The sequence below is a fragment of the Plasmodium yoelii genome, assembly GCF_900002385.2.
Source record: "Plasmodium yoelii strain 17X genome assembly, chromosome: 12".
NCBI lineage: Eukaryota > Apicomplexa > Aconoidasida > Haemosporida > Plasmodiidae > Plasmodium > Plasmodium yoelii.
In genome coordinates, this window is record NC_036184.2 from 1,517,180 (window position 1) to 1,534,705 (window position 17,526).

At 22.8% G+C, this 17,526-nt stretch overlaps 4 protein-coding genes across 4 annotated transcripts; 2 read left to right on the forward strand and 2 right to left on the reverse strand.

Annotated features, from left to right (window-relative positions):
- Window positions 1-599: 599 nt before the first annotated feature.
- PY17X_1237500 (protoheme IX farnesyltransferase, putative) lies at window positions 600-2,261 on the forward strand (the record flags this gene model as incomplete). Its single annotated transcript, XM_721723.2, has 1 exon — window positions 600-2,261. One exon carries the CDS (start codon window positions 600-602, stop codon window positions 2,259-2,261), a length of 1,662 nt encoding a protein of 553 aa, XP_726816.2.
- An 853-nt stretch (window positions 2,262-3,114) lies between these two features.
- On the reverse strand, window positions 3,115-3,657 carry PY17X_1237600 (40S ribosomal protein S24; the record flags this gene model as incomplete). Its single annotated transcript, XM_721722.1, has 2 exons — window positions 3,115-3,162; window positions 3,304-3,657. 2 exons carry the CDS (start codon window positions 3,655-3,657, stop codon window positions 3,115-3,117), a joined length of 402 nt encoding a protein of 133 aa, XP_726815.1.
- Window positions 3,658-5,934: 2,277 nt separating this feature from the next.
- On the reverse strand, window positions 5,935-11,962 carry PY17X_1237700 (uncharacterized protein; the record flags this gene model as incomplete). Its single annotated transcript, XM_719964.2, has 2 exons — window positions 5,935-6,966; window positions 7,262-11,962. 2 exons carry the CDS (start codon window positions 11,960-11,962, stop codon window positions 5,935-5,937), a joined length of 5,733 nt encoding a protein of 1,910 aa, XP_725057.2.
- Window positions 11,963-14,969: 3,007 nt separating this feature from the next.
- PY17X_1237800 (zinc finger protein, putative) lies at window positions 14,970-16,907 on the forward strand (the record flags this gene model as incomplete). The annotated part of the gene is made up of 1 exon (XM_721282.1): window positions 14,970-16,907. The coding sequence occupies one exon, from the start codon at window positions 14,970-14,972 to the stop codon at window positions 16,905-16,907; it is 1,938 nt and encodes a 645-aa protein (XP_726375.1).
- Window positions 16,908-17,526: the final 619 nt, after the last annotated feature.

Sequence of the window (17,526 nt, forward strand, 5' to 3'; positions counted from 1 at the left end):
AAGTGATATATTAATATTTCTAAAAAATTATACTTGATTTATTTGCAATGTGTGCGTTTTTTTATGAATTGACATATTTTAAGGAAAAATATGCAATTAATATTTTTCTGTTGGTAACTCTTAAATTTATAATAAGCATTGAAAAAAAAAATAAAAATGTGAACTATATGTATTTATTATTATTTTATTGTTTTATGCAAAATTCACGACTCACATGTTATATCCCTTTAAGGCATTTACCTATTGCAGCAGTGTATTTACATTTTTAGTATTGCACAGGAATAGCAAAACAAATTTAGCCATATTACATATAAATAATATATATATAATATATATAATATATTTTTATTTATTTTGTAAACTTTTTCATTATTACAAAAAATTTCCAACTATTTATCTTAATAATACTACGAAAAGTACATAAAAATTGGTTTGCATAAAAAATGAACGAAAAAAGTGTACGATATAAGGATATTGACGTTAATATATGTATATATAATTAGGAATTTATATGAACATGTGTTTGTATACATATATTATATATACAAAAAAAGGATGATATATTAATGAGATAAGAATGATATAAAAATGAGAAAAGAATGCCTATAAGTGAAAAAAAAAATAAGTTTGTAATGTATGTGCGAAATAAGAATAGTAAAATAGGATGGCATAATAATTTTGTGAAAACAAAAGGAAATGAAAGGGTTTACAACTTACAATACCCAATATACTATATTTATAATAACAGTAAAAACAAAAATATTATAAATAAATTTGTAAAATATAAGGTCAATAAAAATGAAAATATCATAAATAGTAATATTATAGGAGAAGGGTTGTTACGTTTTAATAAATGTGTGTTAAATGGAAAGAGAACACATTCGATTAATATAGCTACACAAAATTATTACAATTTTTGCGAAAATAAAAAAAAAAAAATAGAAAATGAAAATAAATGTGGTGAAGAAAATGAAAAGAGTAATTTGGATATACCAGTAAAATGTAACATACAATTAATTCCAAATATAAATAAAAATGTATATGCATCATTTATTCATTCTGATAAAGTAAAAAATGAGACATGTCAAAATTATGTATTAATGAATAATAAAATTAACATGAATAAAATAAATTCCGTTGGAAAAATGATATCCGAAAGTTTAATAGAAAATTCTAATATGAATAAAAAATGGTACGAAATAGAATATGATGAAAAAAAAAAAAAAAAGTCTAGCATTGATTTAGTGAAATTAAAAATACAAAATTATTTAGATTTATCAAAATCAAAATTAACATTATGGGTAACAATAAATAGCACATTTGGATATTTCATGCTAGGTGGAAATAATATATATGAACTTTTGTCATTGTCATGTGGAATATTTTTATGTAGTAGTAGTGCCAATACATTTAACCAAATTATAGAAAAAGATATTGACAAATTAATGAATAGAACAAATAAAAGACCATTAGCATGTAATAATAAAAAAATATCATTAACACATGCAAAGATATTTGGATGTTCAACTGCTGCAATTGGATGTTCATTATTATATTATTTTAATAATCCTTTGACATCATTTTTAGGCTTATTTAATATTTTACTATATACATGTTTATATACACCATTAAAACGAAAAACACCATATAATACACATGTCGGATCTATAGTTGGGTCGATACCTATGTTAATGGGATGTGTAGCAGTTGAACAAAATTTATTTATACCTGAAGCTTGGATTTTATTTTCAATTCAACTTTTATGGCAATTTCCACATTTTTATTCATTAGCATATTTATATAAAGAAGATTATTTAAAAGGGAAATATAAAATGTTTCCTCTTAAAGATAATCAAAATGGATTATATACAGCACAATTATGTAGACCTTATTTAATTGTTTTATCTTCTCTTCCTTTTTTATTTTTTTTTTGTGGATATACATCTTATATGTATATTTTAGCATCCTTAATACCAAATATATTTATTTATTACAAATTTCAACAAATTATTCAAAAACCCTCTAAAAAGGGGTTTCGATCATTTTTTAAACATTCGTTATGGCATATTATTTTATTATTAGCTTTATCTTCATATCATACTCAAATTCCTGACAAAAAAAATAGTGTGCATACAAAAAGGGATATCTTAACCAATGAAAAACAAATCAATAAAATATCCCAAGATAATATTAATAATTCAGAACATCCAATTACCAAGTTTAAGAAGAGGCTTTTAAAATTCTGTGTAGTTTTTTCATAGTATGTAGATACAAACAGACATATGAATTTATAAAACTATGCTAATTAAAACTTTATATTTTAGTGTGGTATTTGCTTTGCTTATAATTATCAAGGTTTATATCATTTAAGCATTCTTTCCGTTTGAACAATAACAATACCATCACTAGTGACTACTATTTTTTTGTTTTCCATTTATTTTTGTATAATATTTTTTACTTTGTAAATAAGTATATACCATGTTTTTGTATTTTTTTTCGAAATTTTTTTATATTTTTTTTTCGAAATTTTTTCGATGTTTTTTCTATTTAATTTGTTTACTATTGAAAACAGAATGGCACATAGATGCTAACTATCAATAAAGAATAAAATATCCAACACTATACGTACTATGCAACACTATACGTATTATGCAACACTATACGTATTATGCAGCACTATACGTATTATGCAGCACTATACGTATCATAGCCTATACATTTTTAGTATGAAGGAATGGAAAAATATAATAATAATTTATCGCATTTGCAAATGGTGCGAGCATTTTTCACAATATTCGAAGAATGCAAAATGGGGTCGCACATATTTAGTTGGTCGTTCGTTTGTTTATTTATTTGTTCGTTTATTTGTTTATTTAATTCTCTATATATTTTCTTTGTTTAAACTTTATGAGAGTTCCCATCAAAGGGGTTAAAATATATTGTTAAGCAATAAAAAAGAGATATTTATTTAAATTAGAATACAAGAAAATAAACATATATATTAATCATGGACTTTTGCAATTAATAAAAAAAATAATATATACACGAAATTGTAAGTTTGTGAATTTGCCGAAAATAACAGAGGTGTAAAAGCAATATATATTATGTATTCGTTTATTTTTTCTTTCCTCCAGAAACTTTTGTTTTTGCTGTACCTCGGACCTAAAAGCAGCAAAAAAAAAGAAGCGTCAATAGTGTTATATATATAGATACATAGATATAGAGATATATATAGATGGGCATAGGTGGGCATAGATATATATAGATATAGATATATAGATATATATAGATGGGGGGGGTTACCTTTTTTCTTCTGTTTTTCAATTCCTTGGCTGCTCTTCGTCCTGGTTTGTTTTCCTTTGTTATTAAGCCTTCTCGTATTTGCCTGTATTTTTTTTCAAATTTTTTAACAGCATCAACACTATTATAAATTAAGCCAAACCCTTTAGTTCTTCCACCTCCAAATAAAGCTTTAAATCCAAAAAGTACAATTGTATTTACATTATTTAATTTATACATTTTTGCTAATCTTTCTTTAACATCTTTTTTTGATATGGTCCCTTTATTTGGATGTAAAATTTCTAATGCAAACTGTTTTCTTCTTAACAAGGGATTACTCATATATTTTTTTACTCGAACTGTAAATTGGTCTGCCATTTTTATATAAATATTTCTTTTATTAAAAAGATAAGTTTTTTTTTTTTTTTTTTTTTTTTAAGTAATGTAAATATATTTACATAATTTTATAATAATTCACAGTATGGAACTATATATTTTTTTTTGTTTCGTTATTTTGGTAATTTCTCTTATTTTTTTTATTTTACAATTTTTATTATTTTTAACTATTTTTAACTATTTTTTTTTAATTTTAATACATATATTAAATAAATATTATAAGCCGAAAAATATAAATGCATATATATTATTATATATAAATTATTTATGCCGGTAAAATATATTAGATAAAATTTGTAAATACCACTTGCCTTTTGCTTAAATACCTGTAAATTTGTATAATATATTGTGGGGGCATATATAAAAAAAAATAAAATAACAAAATATGATAATAAACTAAAATGGATTTTTTAATAATAAAATAAGCTAACTTTAATTAACGTTTTCTTTCACCACGTTTTTTTTTTTTTTTTTTTTTTTTTATTCACGTTATAATATTACTAACATATTTATTAAGAATAATGTAAGCATAATAATTTATTTAAAATACCTTTATTCCCATTTGGGAATATATGCATATAGTTATAGAATTATATATTATCATACAAAATGGCTACGTTCATTTATTTTATTATTTTATTATTGGTATATATGCACTTTTATTTTTTCCAATTTTTTAAAATTTGAGAAATATGAAATATATTTTACTTTACAATTGTATAAATAAATGTTTTTTTTTTTTCTTTTTCTTTTCTTTTTCTTTCCTTTCATATCTTTGGTTGTTTTTTCATAATTTATTAATTTTATAAATATATTTCAGGGTTTGTTTTTTTCAAAATTAATTATAGGAATCAAAATTGCATACAAGAGTGTTGTATATGTAAGGTGAGTAAGGTGTATATAGAAAGGGAGGGGGATGATTTAAAAAAAATATAAAAATGTAAAAATGTAAAAATATAAAAATGTAAAAATGTAGAAATATAAAAATGTAAAAATGTAGAAATATAAAAATGTAGAAATATAAAAATGTAAAAATATAATTGTAATTATTTGAATTATTAAAAAAAACGTGTATTTGTTGATTTATTCATTTTTCTATTTTTATGCTAATTTCATAAGCAACTAAGCATAAAACTATTTTGTATATAATATAATTTTTGCAAAAAAATATTTAATTTGTCAACATTTTTATATTAAATATTTTAAAAAAAAAGAACTATTAAAGGTGTTTATATTTTATTTTGGAAATTGTTGTTTTTCAAATGTATAAGCGTATAATGTTTTGATTGGGGAGGGTGGTATGGATGTGTGACAAAATATGCTATTTCGATTTTTTTTTATAAAAATCAGTATTATATTTATTTATAGAACTTAAAAAAAAAAAAAATACAACTACTTAAGAATAAGAAATGATAGTATATAATGTTTTAAAAAGAAAGACATTTTTATAGTGAATTTTAAGTAAAATTAAATAATCTCTTTAAAATAGTGTTTATATAATTTATAAAAAAAAAATGCTACATATATATATAGTGGTAAAAACTAAAAGGGGAAATCATGATAAAATATAAATTTCACATGTTACAAATAAATTTATGAATATATAACAAAAAAACAAACAAAAAAAAAAAAAAAAAAAGAGGAATACATTTTATTTCAACATATATTAGTGTACATATGTATAATATAAATGAGGTAAAAATAGCATACTACGAAACGGCAAATATTGTTGCGTAAAAAATGTGCCTTAATGGCTTATTAAAAACTTTAATAAAAAATAAGGAGAGAAAAAAAAAATGTATATTATCCAAAGAAAAAAGCAATTAAAAATATATATGCAAAAAAAATTATAAACATTTAAAAAAACACGTTGGTATGTCTTGGATATATATATGTATACAATATGTACACGATACAGCTCCATTGATTGGTTGCAAATTTATAAACAATATATATATTTAATTATAACGACAAAAAAAATGAAAAATAGTATAAACGTAAATATGATGTAAATGTAAATACGATGTAAATGTAATGTAAATATAAACAACAGGTGAAGTGTGTATGATGAATAATTTATGTATCATAAAAATGGCTAGCTAATAGTTTTTTTTTTTTTTTTTTTTTTTTTTTTTTTTTACTAAAATGTAATTTGATTGCATAATACGCAAAAAACATCCGTTAAATATAAAATCCCAAATATAGAAAGTAATAAATATTTCATTATATTTGCATATAAATAAGTCTTTCGGGGTAATATTATAAAAATTTAAATTCAAATTTTGCTACTAATGGGAAATGGTCAGACGGCCTTACTGGGCTTGGTAAAGCAGAAGTAGATAAATGGTATATTTGAGATTCTTGTATTAGTTGTGTTTCATTTGGTATATTTACAGTTGAGATAATATTTAAATCTTCATCATTATAAAAAATATAATCTAAACATCCTATAAAATTTGAAGTATAATTTGTAAATGCGGGTTCAAATTTATCTAATTCAATTGTATTGTTAATAATAATATTATTTATGGATTCTTCTTTATTTATTCTTTGTGATAAAAAATTAGAAATAGCATATGCAGATTTAATATTTAAATTATGTGACATAGGAAGATATTTTAGTAATCCATGCTCATCGGAATGTATATCATTATGAGTTGGGAAACATTTTTTTTTATATAATAATTGATATACTGCACTATTTGGGGTACTGTTAAAATCACCACATATAATAATACTTGGGATAATTTCATATTTTTGTATAAAATTTATTTTTAAATATTCTATAACTTTTACTAATATTTGTGTTTGCCATATTTTGACATATGTTGCTTCTGGATTTGCAATAATATGTGTATTTGATACTATTACCATTTTTTTTTTATTTTTTTTATTTTTTTTATTTTCAAAATGTGGATTATTATTTTTTTCCCATTTTTCAGAGTCATATAATATTTTATTATTTTCAACATATTCAAGTAATAATACTAAGGCTATATTATCTTTTAATAATCCTTTTGACAATGCTGGATTTTTTTGAACTTCTTTTGGAAGAGAAATTACTGAACCTTCTTTTATTAGCTTACTAAATTCTAATGCATATATTTCAACAAAATTGAATTTTTTCTTGTTAAAAAATATTGCACACCCATCTATAGTATATTTACCTCCTTTATGTTTCCCAGAAGGAGATGTAAAAATTTCTTTTGTTTTTTGTTTATAAGCGCCTTGATATTCGTACTGGCTCAGGCACGGCTTGAAGAATTCGAGGAAGTGTTCGTTTTGGATCTCCTGAGAAGTGATAAGAAGTGATAAGAAGTGATAAGAAGTGATAAGAAGTGACAAGAAGTGATAAGAAGTGACAAGAAGTGACAAGAAGTGATAAGAAGTGATAAGAAGTGACAAGAAGTGATAAGAAGTGACAAGAAGTGACAAGAAGTGATAAGAAGTGACAAGAAGTGATAAGAAGTGACAAGAAGTGATAAGAAGTGACAAGAAGTGATAAGAAGTGATAAGAAGTGACAAGAAGTGATAAGAAGTGGAGAAGTGAAGAAGTGGGCAAATGGAATAAGTGACACGCTCCTACCTGCAAGCATATAATGTCGGGACGATAATTAAGAATTTCTTGAATAATTTTTGTTTTTCTATAAGACCATGAAAGCATGTATGGATCGCAATGAGAAAAAGCTTCAGACGTTCCATAAATTTCAGCTAATATATTCCAAGTCATAACTGTAAATTGATTATCAGAAGAGTTTAATGTTTTAAAAGATGTTATATTATTATTATTTGGCATTATTTGAATATTAGGTATACAACATCCAGTTATTATTTTGTGATATATATTTGGATCATTTATACTATTCCATATGTTATCATCTAATACATAAATTTTTTTTTTTTTTTTTTTATTATTTTTGTTGATAATTTGATCTTTTTTATTTTTATTGGCTAATTCATTTTGTGTAGTAGTTTCAGAAGTTATTTTATTTTTTTTATTTTTATTGGCTAATTCATTTTGTGTAGTTAAAACTAGGCTTTTTTTTTCATCCAAATTTAAGGGTTTAGGGTTTAGGGGTTCTTTTTCACTAAACCTAGGTTCTGTACTTTCATCTGAATTTATATTTCTTAGTTGGTTTTTTTTTGATTCTTTTAAGGATATTAAAGGAATAGAAAAACGAGTTGAAGTATCGGGTTCTGCTAGGCTAGCTTCAATAGTGTCCATTGTACTACTAACTTGAAAATCATCAACATTTGAAATTGTAAGATCAGTATTATTTGTTTCAGATATTTTATTAATCTGTGTTATATTATTTTGTGAAATACTAATTTTATTTTCTTTATCTATATCTGTTCGTTCTTTTATAATGTTAATATTGTCTATAGAATCGGTTTTTAAATTGGCCAATTTTTCAGAATTTTCAGAATGGTCAGAATTTTCGGAGTGGTCAGAATTTTCAGAATGGTCAGAATTTTCGGAGTGGTCAGAATTTTCAGAGTGGTCAGAACTGTCTGAAGAATCAGTTTTAGAAGTAGATGTAATAGCCCTTTTGTCAAGAATCATAGTTTCTAACATTATTTGATGTCCAACATCTTTTACACAAGGAATATAATTTCGTTCATTATGAATAACTTTCCAAGTTTCTTTTCCAGATACATTTATTAAACCTGAATTAATTAGACCTTTGTAATGTGTCTCATCAAATTCAATATTCTCATCATAGTTTTCCCAATTAAATGAAGAACATGATACCCCATATGTATGTAAATTAAAATGAGATGGTATATTTATAGAACCATTACTTTTGTAATATTTATGTATATCTTCAAACCCTTTCATAAAACAATTATATGAACAAAAACAACGAAATGTTAATGTACATTGTATATGCCCTATTTTTTGAGAATGAAAAAAACATACTGTTCTTGGAGGGCCTCTACTCCATCTGTAAAATATATTAACCGTTTTCCCAATAGGATTATTTTCATTATCTTCATCATCATCATATAAATTTCCTAATTCATCTTTTATAATTACTACTGGATGTAATTCACAATTTTCTACTGGAGTTATGGGTTCTTTATTTTTTGATGGACCCCATATTAATTCACATCTAATTATTTCAGCAACATATTTTTTCTTTTTAGCAACATCGAAAATGTTTGCTTTATTCGGCTTATTGCAACCGCCTTTGCCACATTTTTCGTTATTTTCGTTATTTTCGCTGTTTTCTCTATTTTCGTTATTTTCGCTGTTTTCTCTATTTTCGTTATTTTCGCTGTTTTCAGTTTTTCCGCCGTATGAGGTAAGGCCAGATTGGGGCTCCAAATTGAGCGCACTAACTTTTTTAATCTTAACTGTGCATGTTTTTTTTTTGGAATGATCTATGTTCTTATCAAAAATAAATCCTGATTTTGTTTTTTCTGGATTATTTGATGTTTCAAATGAAGAGCTAAAATTATTATTATTAATTAGATCGTTTTCTATAATAATACTTGATTTTGCTGAATTTAAAACATCGAAAAGTTTTTTTTTTTCATCATAAATATCATTTATATTATCATCTCTTTTTAAATTATTATAAACAAAACTTGCAGTTGAGTTTTTATTTAAAAATGTATTTCTTTCGAGACTAAAATTTACATTATGGTTTGGAAAAAATGACCCTCTTGAATTAGTTGGCATATTATAAGAGCTGTTATAAGAGCTGTTATACGAGCTGTTATAAGAACTATTATTGTGGTTGTGATTGTAAGAACTATTATTGTGGTTGTGATTGTAAGAGCTATTATTGTGGTTGTGATTATTTTGATTATTTTGATTATTTTGAGTATAAGAGCTGTTATTGTGGCCGTGATTATTTTGAGTATAGTTTGAATATACGTCATAATTTACATCATTTATGAAATCATCATTTGTTTGTTGATTTGGATTCATTTCTTTTTCATTAAAAATGGAAAAATTTAAGTTGGCATGATTTACATATCTGTTTGGTATATTATCAGTTATATTTCCATTAAACATTGAGATATTAGAATTGACTAAATTATCTAAATTTTTACAAGTAAATGTATTATCAGAATTAAATGGATTCATATATGTATAAGAATTATCTAGAATACCAGATGCATGCATATTATTTTCATCTACATTCATCCCCATTGAAAAAATTTCAAAATTCTGACCAGAGTAATGTGAAGTATTACCATTCGAAAGATGATCGTTATTTGAAACTGGATCTTTATATACATTATTTATATTATTATATACAAAAAAATCATTTATAACGTTTGTATTATGTTTATTATTGTTAATATTGTTATTATCAGATATGCAATTATATCTATTTTTAACATTATTTCTGTGGCCATTTAATAATGCATTATTTCCTAAAGTACGTATTTTTGTATTCACGTAAGGGAAGTTATTATAAGAATCTGCTTCATTTGGTAAGGTATTATCATTAGTATTTTGTGATATATAATTGTTATTCAATCTTGGAACATAATTCAAATCATTAAACATGTTTGCATAATAGTTGCTATTATAACTGTTACTGTTATTGTTATTGCTATTGCTATTGCTATTATCTGTTGTTAATATTGGCGAACTATTCTCAATAGTATCTATCATATTCATATTTGCATGATTTGGAAAATTATTATAATTTACATTATTAATAAATGTTTCTTTTATTCCATCATGTTTTAAGATACTATCATTTGCTAAATTTTGATTTATATTATTATTAGATGAATATATATTTTGAATTTTTGTTTGAAGAGTGTTAGATTCATTTGTATCAATAGTAGCGTTACATAATTTATATGTATTACTTTCAAATTCATTATTATATTTTTTAGAATTGTTAATTTCGGTCATATATGAATTATGATTATTATTTCCTGAATAATAATATGTTAAATTATTTTTATTTTGAATTATTTGAATATTTGTATTATCATTATTGTTAAAAATTATGTTTTGATTTTTTGTATTTATATAAATATTGACAGATTTATTTTCTATGTTATTTTCATTTTTTATTATTTTATTACTTGTATTTACCATAATATTATTATTATTATTTAGATCGTTATTTATTGGGCTATACCCGCTTGTATCATTTTCTTTTTTATTTATTTCAATTTTTTTCATTTTTATTTTTTTTGCTGTTTTTCTATCATCATTATTATTATCATCATTATTATTACCATTTTTATTATCATCATTATTATTACCATTTTTATTATCATTATTATTATCATTATTATTACCATTATTATTACCATTATTATTATCATTACTATTACCATTTTTATTACCATTATTATTTTCTGAATCATTCAGATTTTCAATACATTCCCCATTTATGCTAATATTTCTGTCATCCATAGTACAAGTTTTTGAGTTGTCATCCTTTACATCTTTATCCCTATTTTTTATTTTTTCCTTATTTATTTTTTTTTTTTCATTCTCCATTTGTTCACTTCCTTCATCGTATTTACCTTCATCATATTTACCTTCATCATATTTACCTTTATTGATATTGTTTTTTTTGTTTTCTTGACTTCGTTTTGATTCTGCATCTTTTTTATTTTTATCACGGACAGTCGAGTTTTGCTTATCTTCTTCTGTTGCCTCCTTTTCATCATATTTTAAATTTACTTTAGAATTTTGATCTTTTCGATTTTTAGAGTCATTAATTAAGTGATCATCACTTTTTATTTCGCTTTTAGATAAATCTTTGCTAATATCGCCATTATTCTTATTTTCTTTATTTTCTCTATTTTCTTTATTTTCTCGATTTTCTTTATTTTCTCTATTTTCTTTATTTTCTCGATTTTCTTTATTTTCCCTATTTTTGCTTTTCGACTTTTCCAAAGTAGTCATATGTTTTTCCCTTTTACAATTCTCCGCCAAGTCAGTAAAACTATTTTCATTAACATCTTGATTCTTTTTTTGAAACCCCGAAGTATCTGCATTTAATAATTCGGTTGTTCCGATTCCTTGACGTGGCAAATTATATTTCTCATTTGTATTATAATTTTGTTCGATACCATTCGATATATTATTGCTATCATTATTACTGTTGCTATTGCTATTGCTATTATTATTGCTATTATTATTGCTATTATTGATATTGTTATTATTATCGATATTGCTATTGCTATTATTGCTATTATTATTGCTGCTATTATTGTTGGTACTGCTGCTCAACTGGTTTTCATTGCCTTTATTTCTTTTATATAAAGAAGGGAAAAATTTTTTAGAGAAATTCTCCATTATATTTTTGAAAAAGAATAAAAAAAAAAAATAGTTAAATGACAATGTTTAGGTCTAAACAAATAAGATTTCTAAGCATATGTCTGTTTACATATTTATGTTTTCCACATAAATTTTGGTATTATTTTAAAAATGAAAAATTATATTTTTATTTTTAAATTTCTTTATATTAAAAAAAATTGAAAAAAAAACAATATATCACAACAAAAGCACGAATAACGTAGCATAAAGTAAGTCCACCATTAGATTAGCATATCTTATTACACAATAAACTATTTTCATTTATTATAAAAGAAATCTCAATAGTTTATTTGTTGGCCTATTGTAAAATAAAAACAAAATATGTAGTGTATCCTCGATTTCGTATTTATCCCCATATTTCGTCTTTTTTTTTTTTTTTTAGTAATGATGGGGTTAAACAACTATGCGTGTAAGGATACACTGAATATGAGTTGCATACATATATAAAGTAAATTGCAAACACAAAATTTTCACATATATAATTATTTATTATTGATTGTTAGGTTAATTTGCAAAAGCTAATCGAATTACATATATGTATGGAAAAATAATTTTTGATAATATACAAATATATATAATACACAATTAAATTAAAAATATCAAAACACGGTTAACAATATTATCAGAGAAGATTAAAAAAGTATAAAAAAAAAAAGGAGAAAAAGGGAAACTAAATTTAAGTCATGCACACTTGATAACAATATAAATGAAAAACGAATAATACATAAATGAGTAAACATATATATAATATATACTATTTCTTAATAAGGATCAATGAAAACCATTAATAACTAATATGTATTTAATACAAAAAAAATACGCTTTTAAAAATAATCAATAAAATTAAATTAAAAGGCATTTTTTTTTTTTCCAAATGTTCATAATATTAGTGCTATTAATTTTTTCCATTATTATTAAAATTAGCATATATATTATTAATAATATTAAAATAAATATTTTAAATACAAAGTATATCTAATATGAATAATTATATTTGTAATACTTTGTATATATCCCGTAAAAAATATATGTATATCTAAATAATAAACTTGGCATATTTTTGTATAATATATCTATTGGCAAGAATGCATGTACTGTTCATAATTTTATTAACAATTCAGAAATTTTCCGGAAAAAAAAAATATTATCAATATATATTTTGCACATAATTACAATCCTAATAGAAAGAAATTATCTTTATATATGGGGTTACTATATTTAATGTGCTATTTTCGTTTTTTTCGATTTTTTGGGGAATTTAATCATTATTTACACATTGCTTAAATGGAAAGTTCATAAATAAATATTATACATATATGTATTATGTGGAAAAATAAACATAATGTGAGGAAATACTAATATTTTTCGTTTTAATTTTTTTTGAGTATTTTGTTAGCTATTTTTTTAATATATGACTAAATGTGTGATAATTGCAAAGAATGGTATTTTCTTTTATTCTATATTTTCCAATATCATCCATCTCTACACATATAGTATAGGTATAATGTATATATACATTTCTATAGGCGAAAAGGCTTTACATTTGCATGAAATATACCCATTTTTTTTAAATTTATATGTACGCAAATATGTTAATGATACAAGCATGTCAATATGCATGAATATGTTTCTAAAAAGATAGAGTAATTTAGAAAAATTCGTGGTATATGTTATATGTATCGAAATATTTATTAACTATAATTTTCTTATCATTTACATCAATTTCATTTATATCAAAGAAAGAAGAGGCACATTATTACCATTATACACACATTTATTTATAGATAATCCGGATAAAATTGTATGTTTATACTTATTTACTTTAGTATTATATGAACACTATTATTATTGCTGTCATATGAACACTATTATTATTACTGTTATGTAAACACTATTATTATTATTATTATTAGTATTACGTTTTTCTTTTCGGTAAAATTGTGGTGGGGGCTCAAATTGTATATAAGGCGCTTAACTACACGCAAGAGATTTCCACTTTTCGAGTAAAACTATTTATATGCATTCATTATTTAATATGTACAATTTCGGCAAGAAGTGGATACTAATCGCGTAGATGGGTTAGGTTCCCATATAATTTTCCTTTCTTTCTCCCTATACATATTTCTAGTTATATAAATAATAAATATATAAAAAAAATTGGTATAAGTATTAGTTTTCAAATGGGTTAAATTTATTTTTATAATATTAAATTTAGACAATCCTTCATTTTTTAACTAAACATTGTATATTTTTTTTCACCCCTTTATTTTCCAAAAAAAAAGAAATAATTTTAACCATATAAAATTGCTTTTTTTAAGCGTTTATTTGGGATTGCATATTTTGGCTTACTTATTTTTTATTATCATATACAAAAAAAAGAGAAAAATGAAAAAATTTATGTACTTTTTTATTTCATAACATAGTTTCATACCATTTGATATTAAAGAGTACCTTTTTTATATTCACCCAGCAAATAAAAAAACAAAAAAAATATATATCTATATGTATTTTATATTGATATATTTTTACTGTATTAAACGTGTGAAAACAGAAAAAAATAAAAAATTAATATAGTAAATAATGTGCGTTTTTAGAAATATTTTACATATAAGCCTTTTATTATGACTTTGTAAGGTAAATTACGAAAATATGTACAACCATTTTTTTTTTTTTCACAATTAGCCAAATTTTAGTTAGCTATTTTGGCTATATTGTATATTGGTATACATAATGAACTTAAAATGCACATGAATATATTCCCCGAAAAATACGTATTCTTTAATTTCTTTATTTATATAATATATACATATATATAGCTTCTTATCATAGAGATAGGCGGAAGTTTGCATTTTTAAAAAAAAAAAATAATATAATCAAAATGATTTGCATTCCTTTTTTGTAATTCCCTCACTTTCTTACACACATATACATATATATATGTTTTTTTTTTACTCGATAAAAAAGCTAGGATATTGTGAAGAGAAAAATGAACAGTTCAGGAGATAAAATTGAAAGTGATGGTAAAAAGATAAAATTAATAAAGGACGAAAATGAAAAAGAAGAATTAATCAGTGTAGAAAATCGATTTTTAAATGATGAAAAAGATGATAATATAAAAGATGTTAAAGAATATATAAATAATGAGAAATCATATATAAATAGATTAAATACATATAATAAATGGATAAATAAACCTGTACATTTATGTTCGTTAATATTAGCTAGAAATGGTTTTGTATGCAAAAATGAATCTACTATAGAATGCGAAAATTGCCAATGTAAATATATATATGAAAAAGGAACATATTCTATGTATACTAGAATAAATGATTTGTGTCTATTACATAGTGATAATTGTCCATGGAAAAATAAATTAATAGATTTATCATTTTTTAAACTTGACAATAATTCATTAGAGGGAGTAAAATTACTTAGGGAATATAAAAATAATTGTGAAATTCTTAAACGATCTTTATTATATATACCTATGATAAATATAAAAAAAACAATTAACGATATAATACTAGTTATTAAAAAACATGTACAAAATGATAAAACAAAGAAAAAGTTTACAATTTTTAATTCATATTTGGAATTTTTTAAAAATAATTTTATTCCAATTTTTTTAAAGAATGAAAATATTATTCAAAAATCTATGGATTATATAAAACAAAATTATAAAGATATGGAAAAATATATAATAGATGCAGATTATATTAAAAATCTAAAATTCAATTTATTTAATATAAATAATTTTATAAATATATTGTCTGATATAGAAACACTTGCACAATTACCACATGAAAAAGAAGACATAAATGCTTATGTTAAAATTATACATCATTTAAAAAAATATGAATATGAAGATATTAATATATTTAAAATTATTTCATTATTAGGATGGACATATAAAGATGAAATTCAAAATAATTCTAAAGAACAAATTATTTCATGCAAATATTGTTATAGGGAGGTAAATATTTCTGACTATTCATATTTTTCACCAAATGATAATAAATACAATTTATTCATACAAGTTGATTCGAATGATATGGATTATTTTTTATCTGAGACATCGAAAAATAAATCAATAAATCAAGAACAAAATGAAAAAACGATAAACTTAATTTTGGATGAAATCCTAACCCTAGTAAATGGACATTTTGATCAAGCAGGAGAAATCATATACGAAGAAATGGAAAACCAACTAGGTAAGAATGTTAATAACAAAGATGACGATAAGTCGATAGATGTCAGGGGAAATGAGAAGGAAACTGTGGTAGATGCAGAAAAAATAGAACCCATTAATGAGAAAGAAGCCAGTGAGAAAGAAGCCAGTGAGAAAGAAGTCAGTGAGAAAGAAGTCAGTGAGAAAGAAGCCAGTGATGAGAAAGAAGTCAGTGGTGAGAATGAAATAAAACAGAAAGAATCATTTTCCTTTAAGTCCACATTGAAAGGAATATTTCTTTCAAAAAAAACAAATGATAATTTAAAGGAAGATGGAAAAAAAAATAATAATAATGATAATGACAATAATGATGATAATGACGATAATAATGACAATAATAATGACAATAATAATGATAATAATAATGATAATAATAATGATAATAAACAAGCAAGCTCCTTAAATGAAGCAATGCTAAAGGTATGCAAATACATAGATGATGATAAATATTTTTTTAAGGGAAAATCTAATTATTATATATTAAAAGAATCTATTCAGGAAAACTTAGATAAAAATCAAATAAAAAAACAAAAAATAACAAATAAAATATATGCTATAAGATTATTTAATTTGATAGAAAACCATAGAGTATATTGTCCATACATTATGGAAGATTTGTATGGATTTTCAAAAATAACAAAACTTTTATTTGAACTACTTATGGCTGAGTTTCAGAGAATGTACATGTTTAAATAAAATACCAGACATATGCATCTCATTTTAATTCAATTATTATAATCATATAAAATATTTATATTAAAAATACGCATATATATATATATGTAAAATAATTGAATTAGGAAGAAAGGACTGGAAATATGGAATCTTAAAAATTATATACATACCCTCTTCATTTTGATACCCAACTGTAGCTTCATTTAACTTGCTATTTATTTAGTCGTTAATATGTACATATTTTTTTTAGTATATTTTTTGCTTTTTTTTTATATACAAAATAATGTAATATTCACATTATTTTATTGTCAAAGTATATGTATGTATGCCATCATTATGGCATGATATAACATATGTTAAATAAAAATAAAAATATAAATAAAAATATAAGATAATATTTTTTATTGGCAATACTGTATATAGGGAATAGCAACCCATACAATAAGTACTTAATTTGTTTAGTATATTTATTTAAAAAAAAAAAGAACAATATATTATGAGCATATTATTGTGTGTACATTTAGGGGCTTGTATTTTATAATACATGACCATATCCTGAATAATATTATTTTTCAAATAAATATGAGACTTTAAAAAAGGCAAATAAAATTAATAAAAATATAAAATAATAATACTAAAG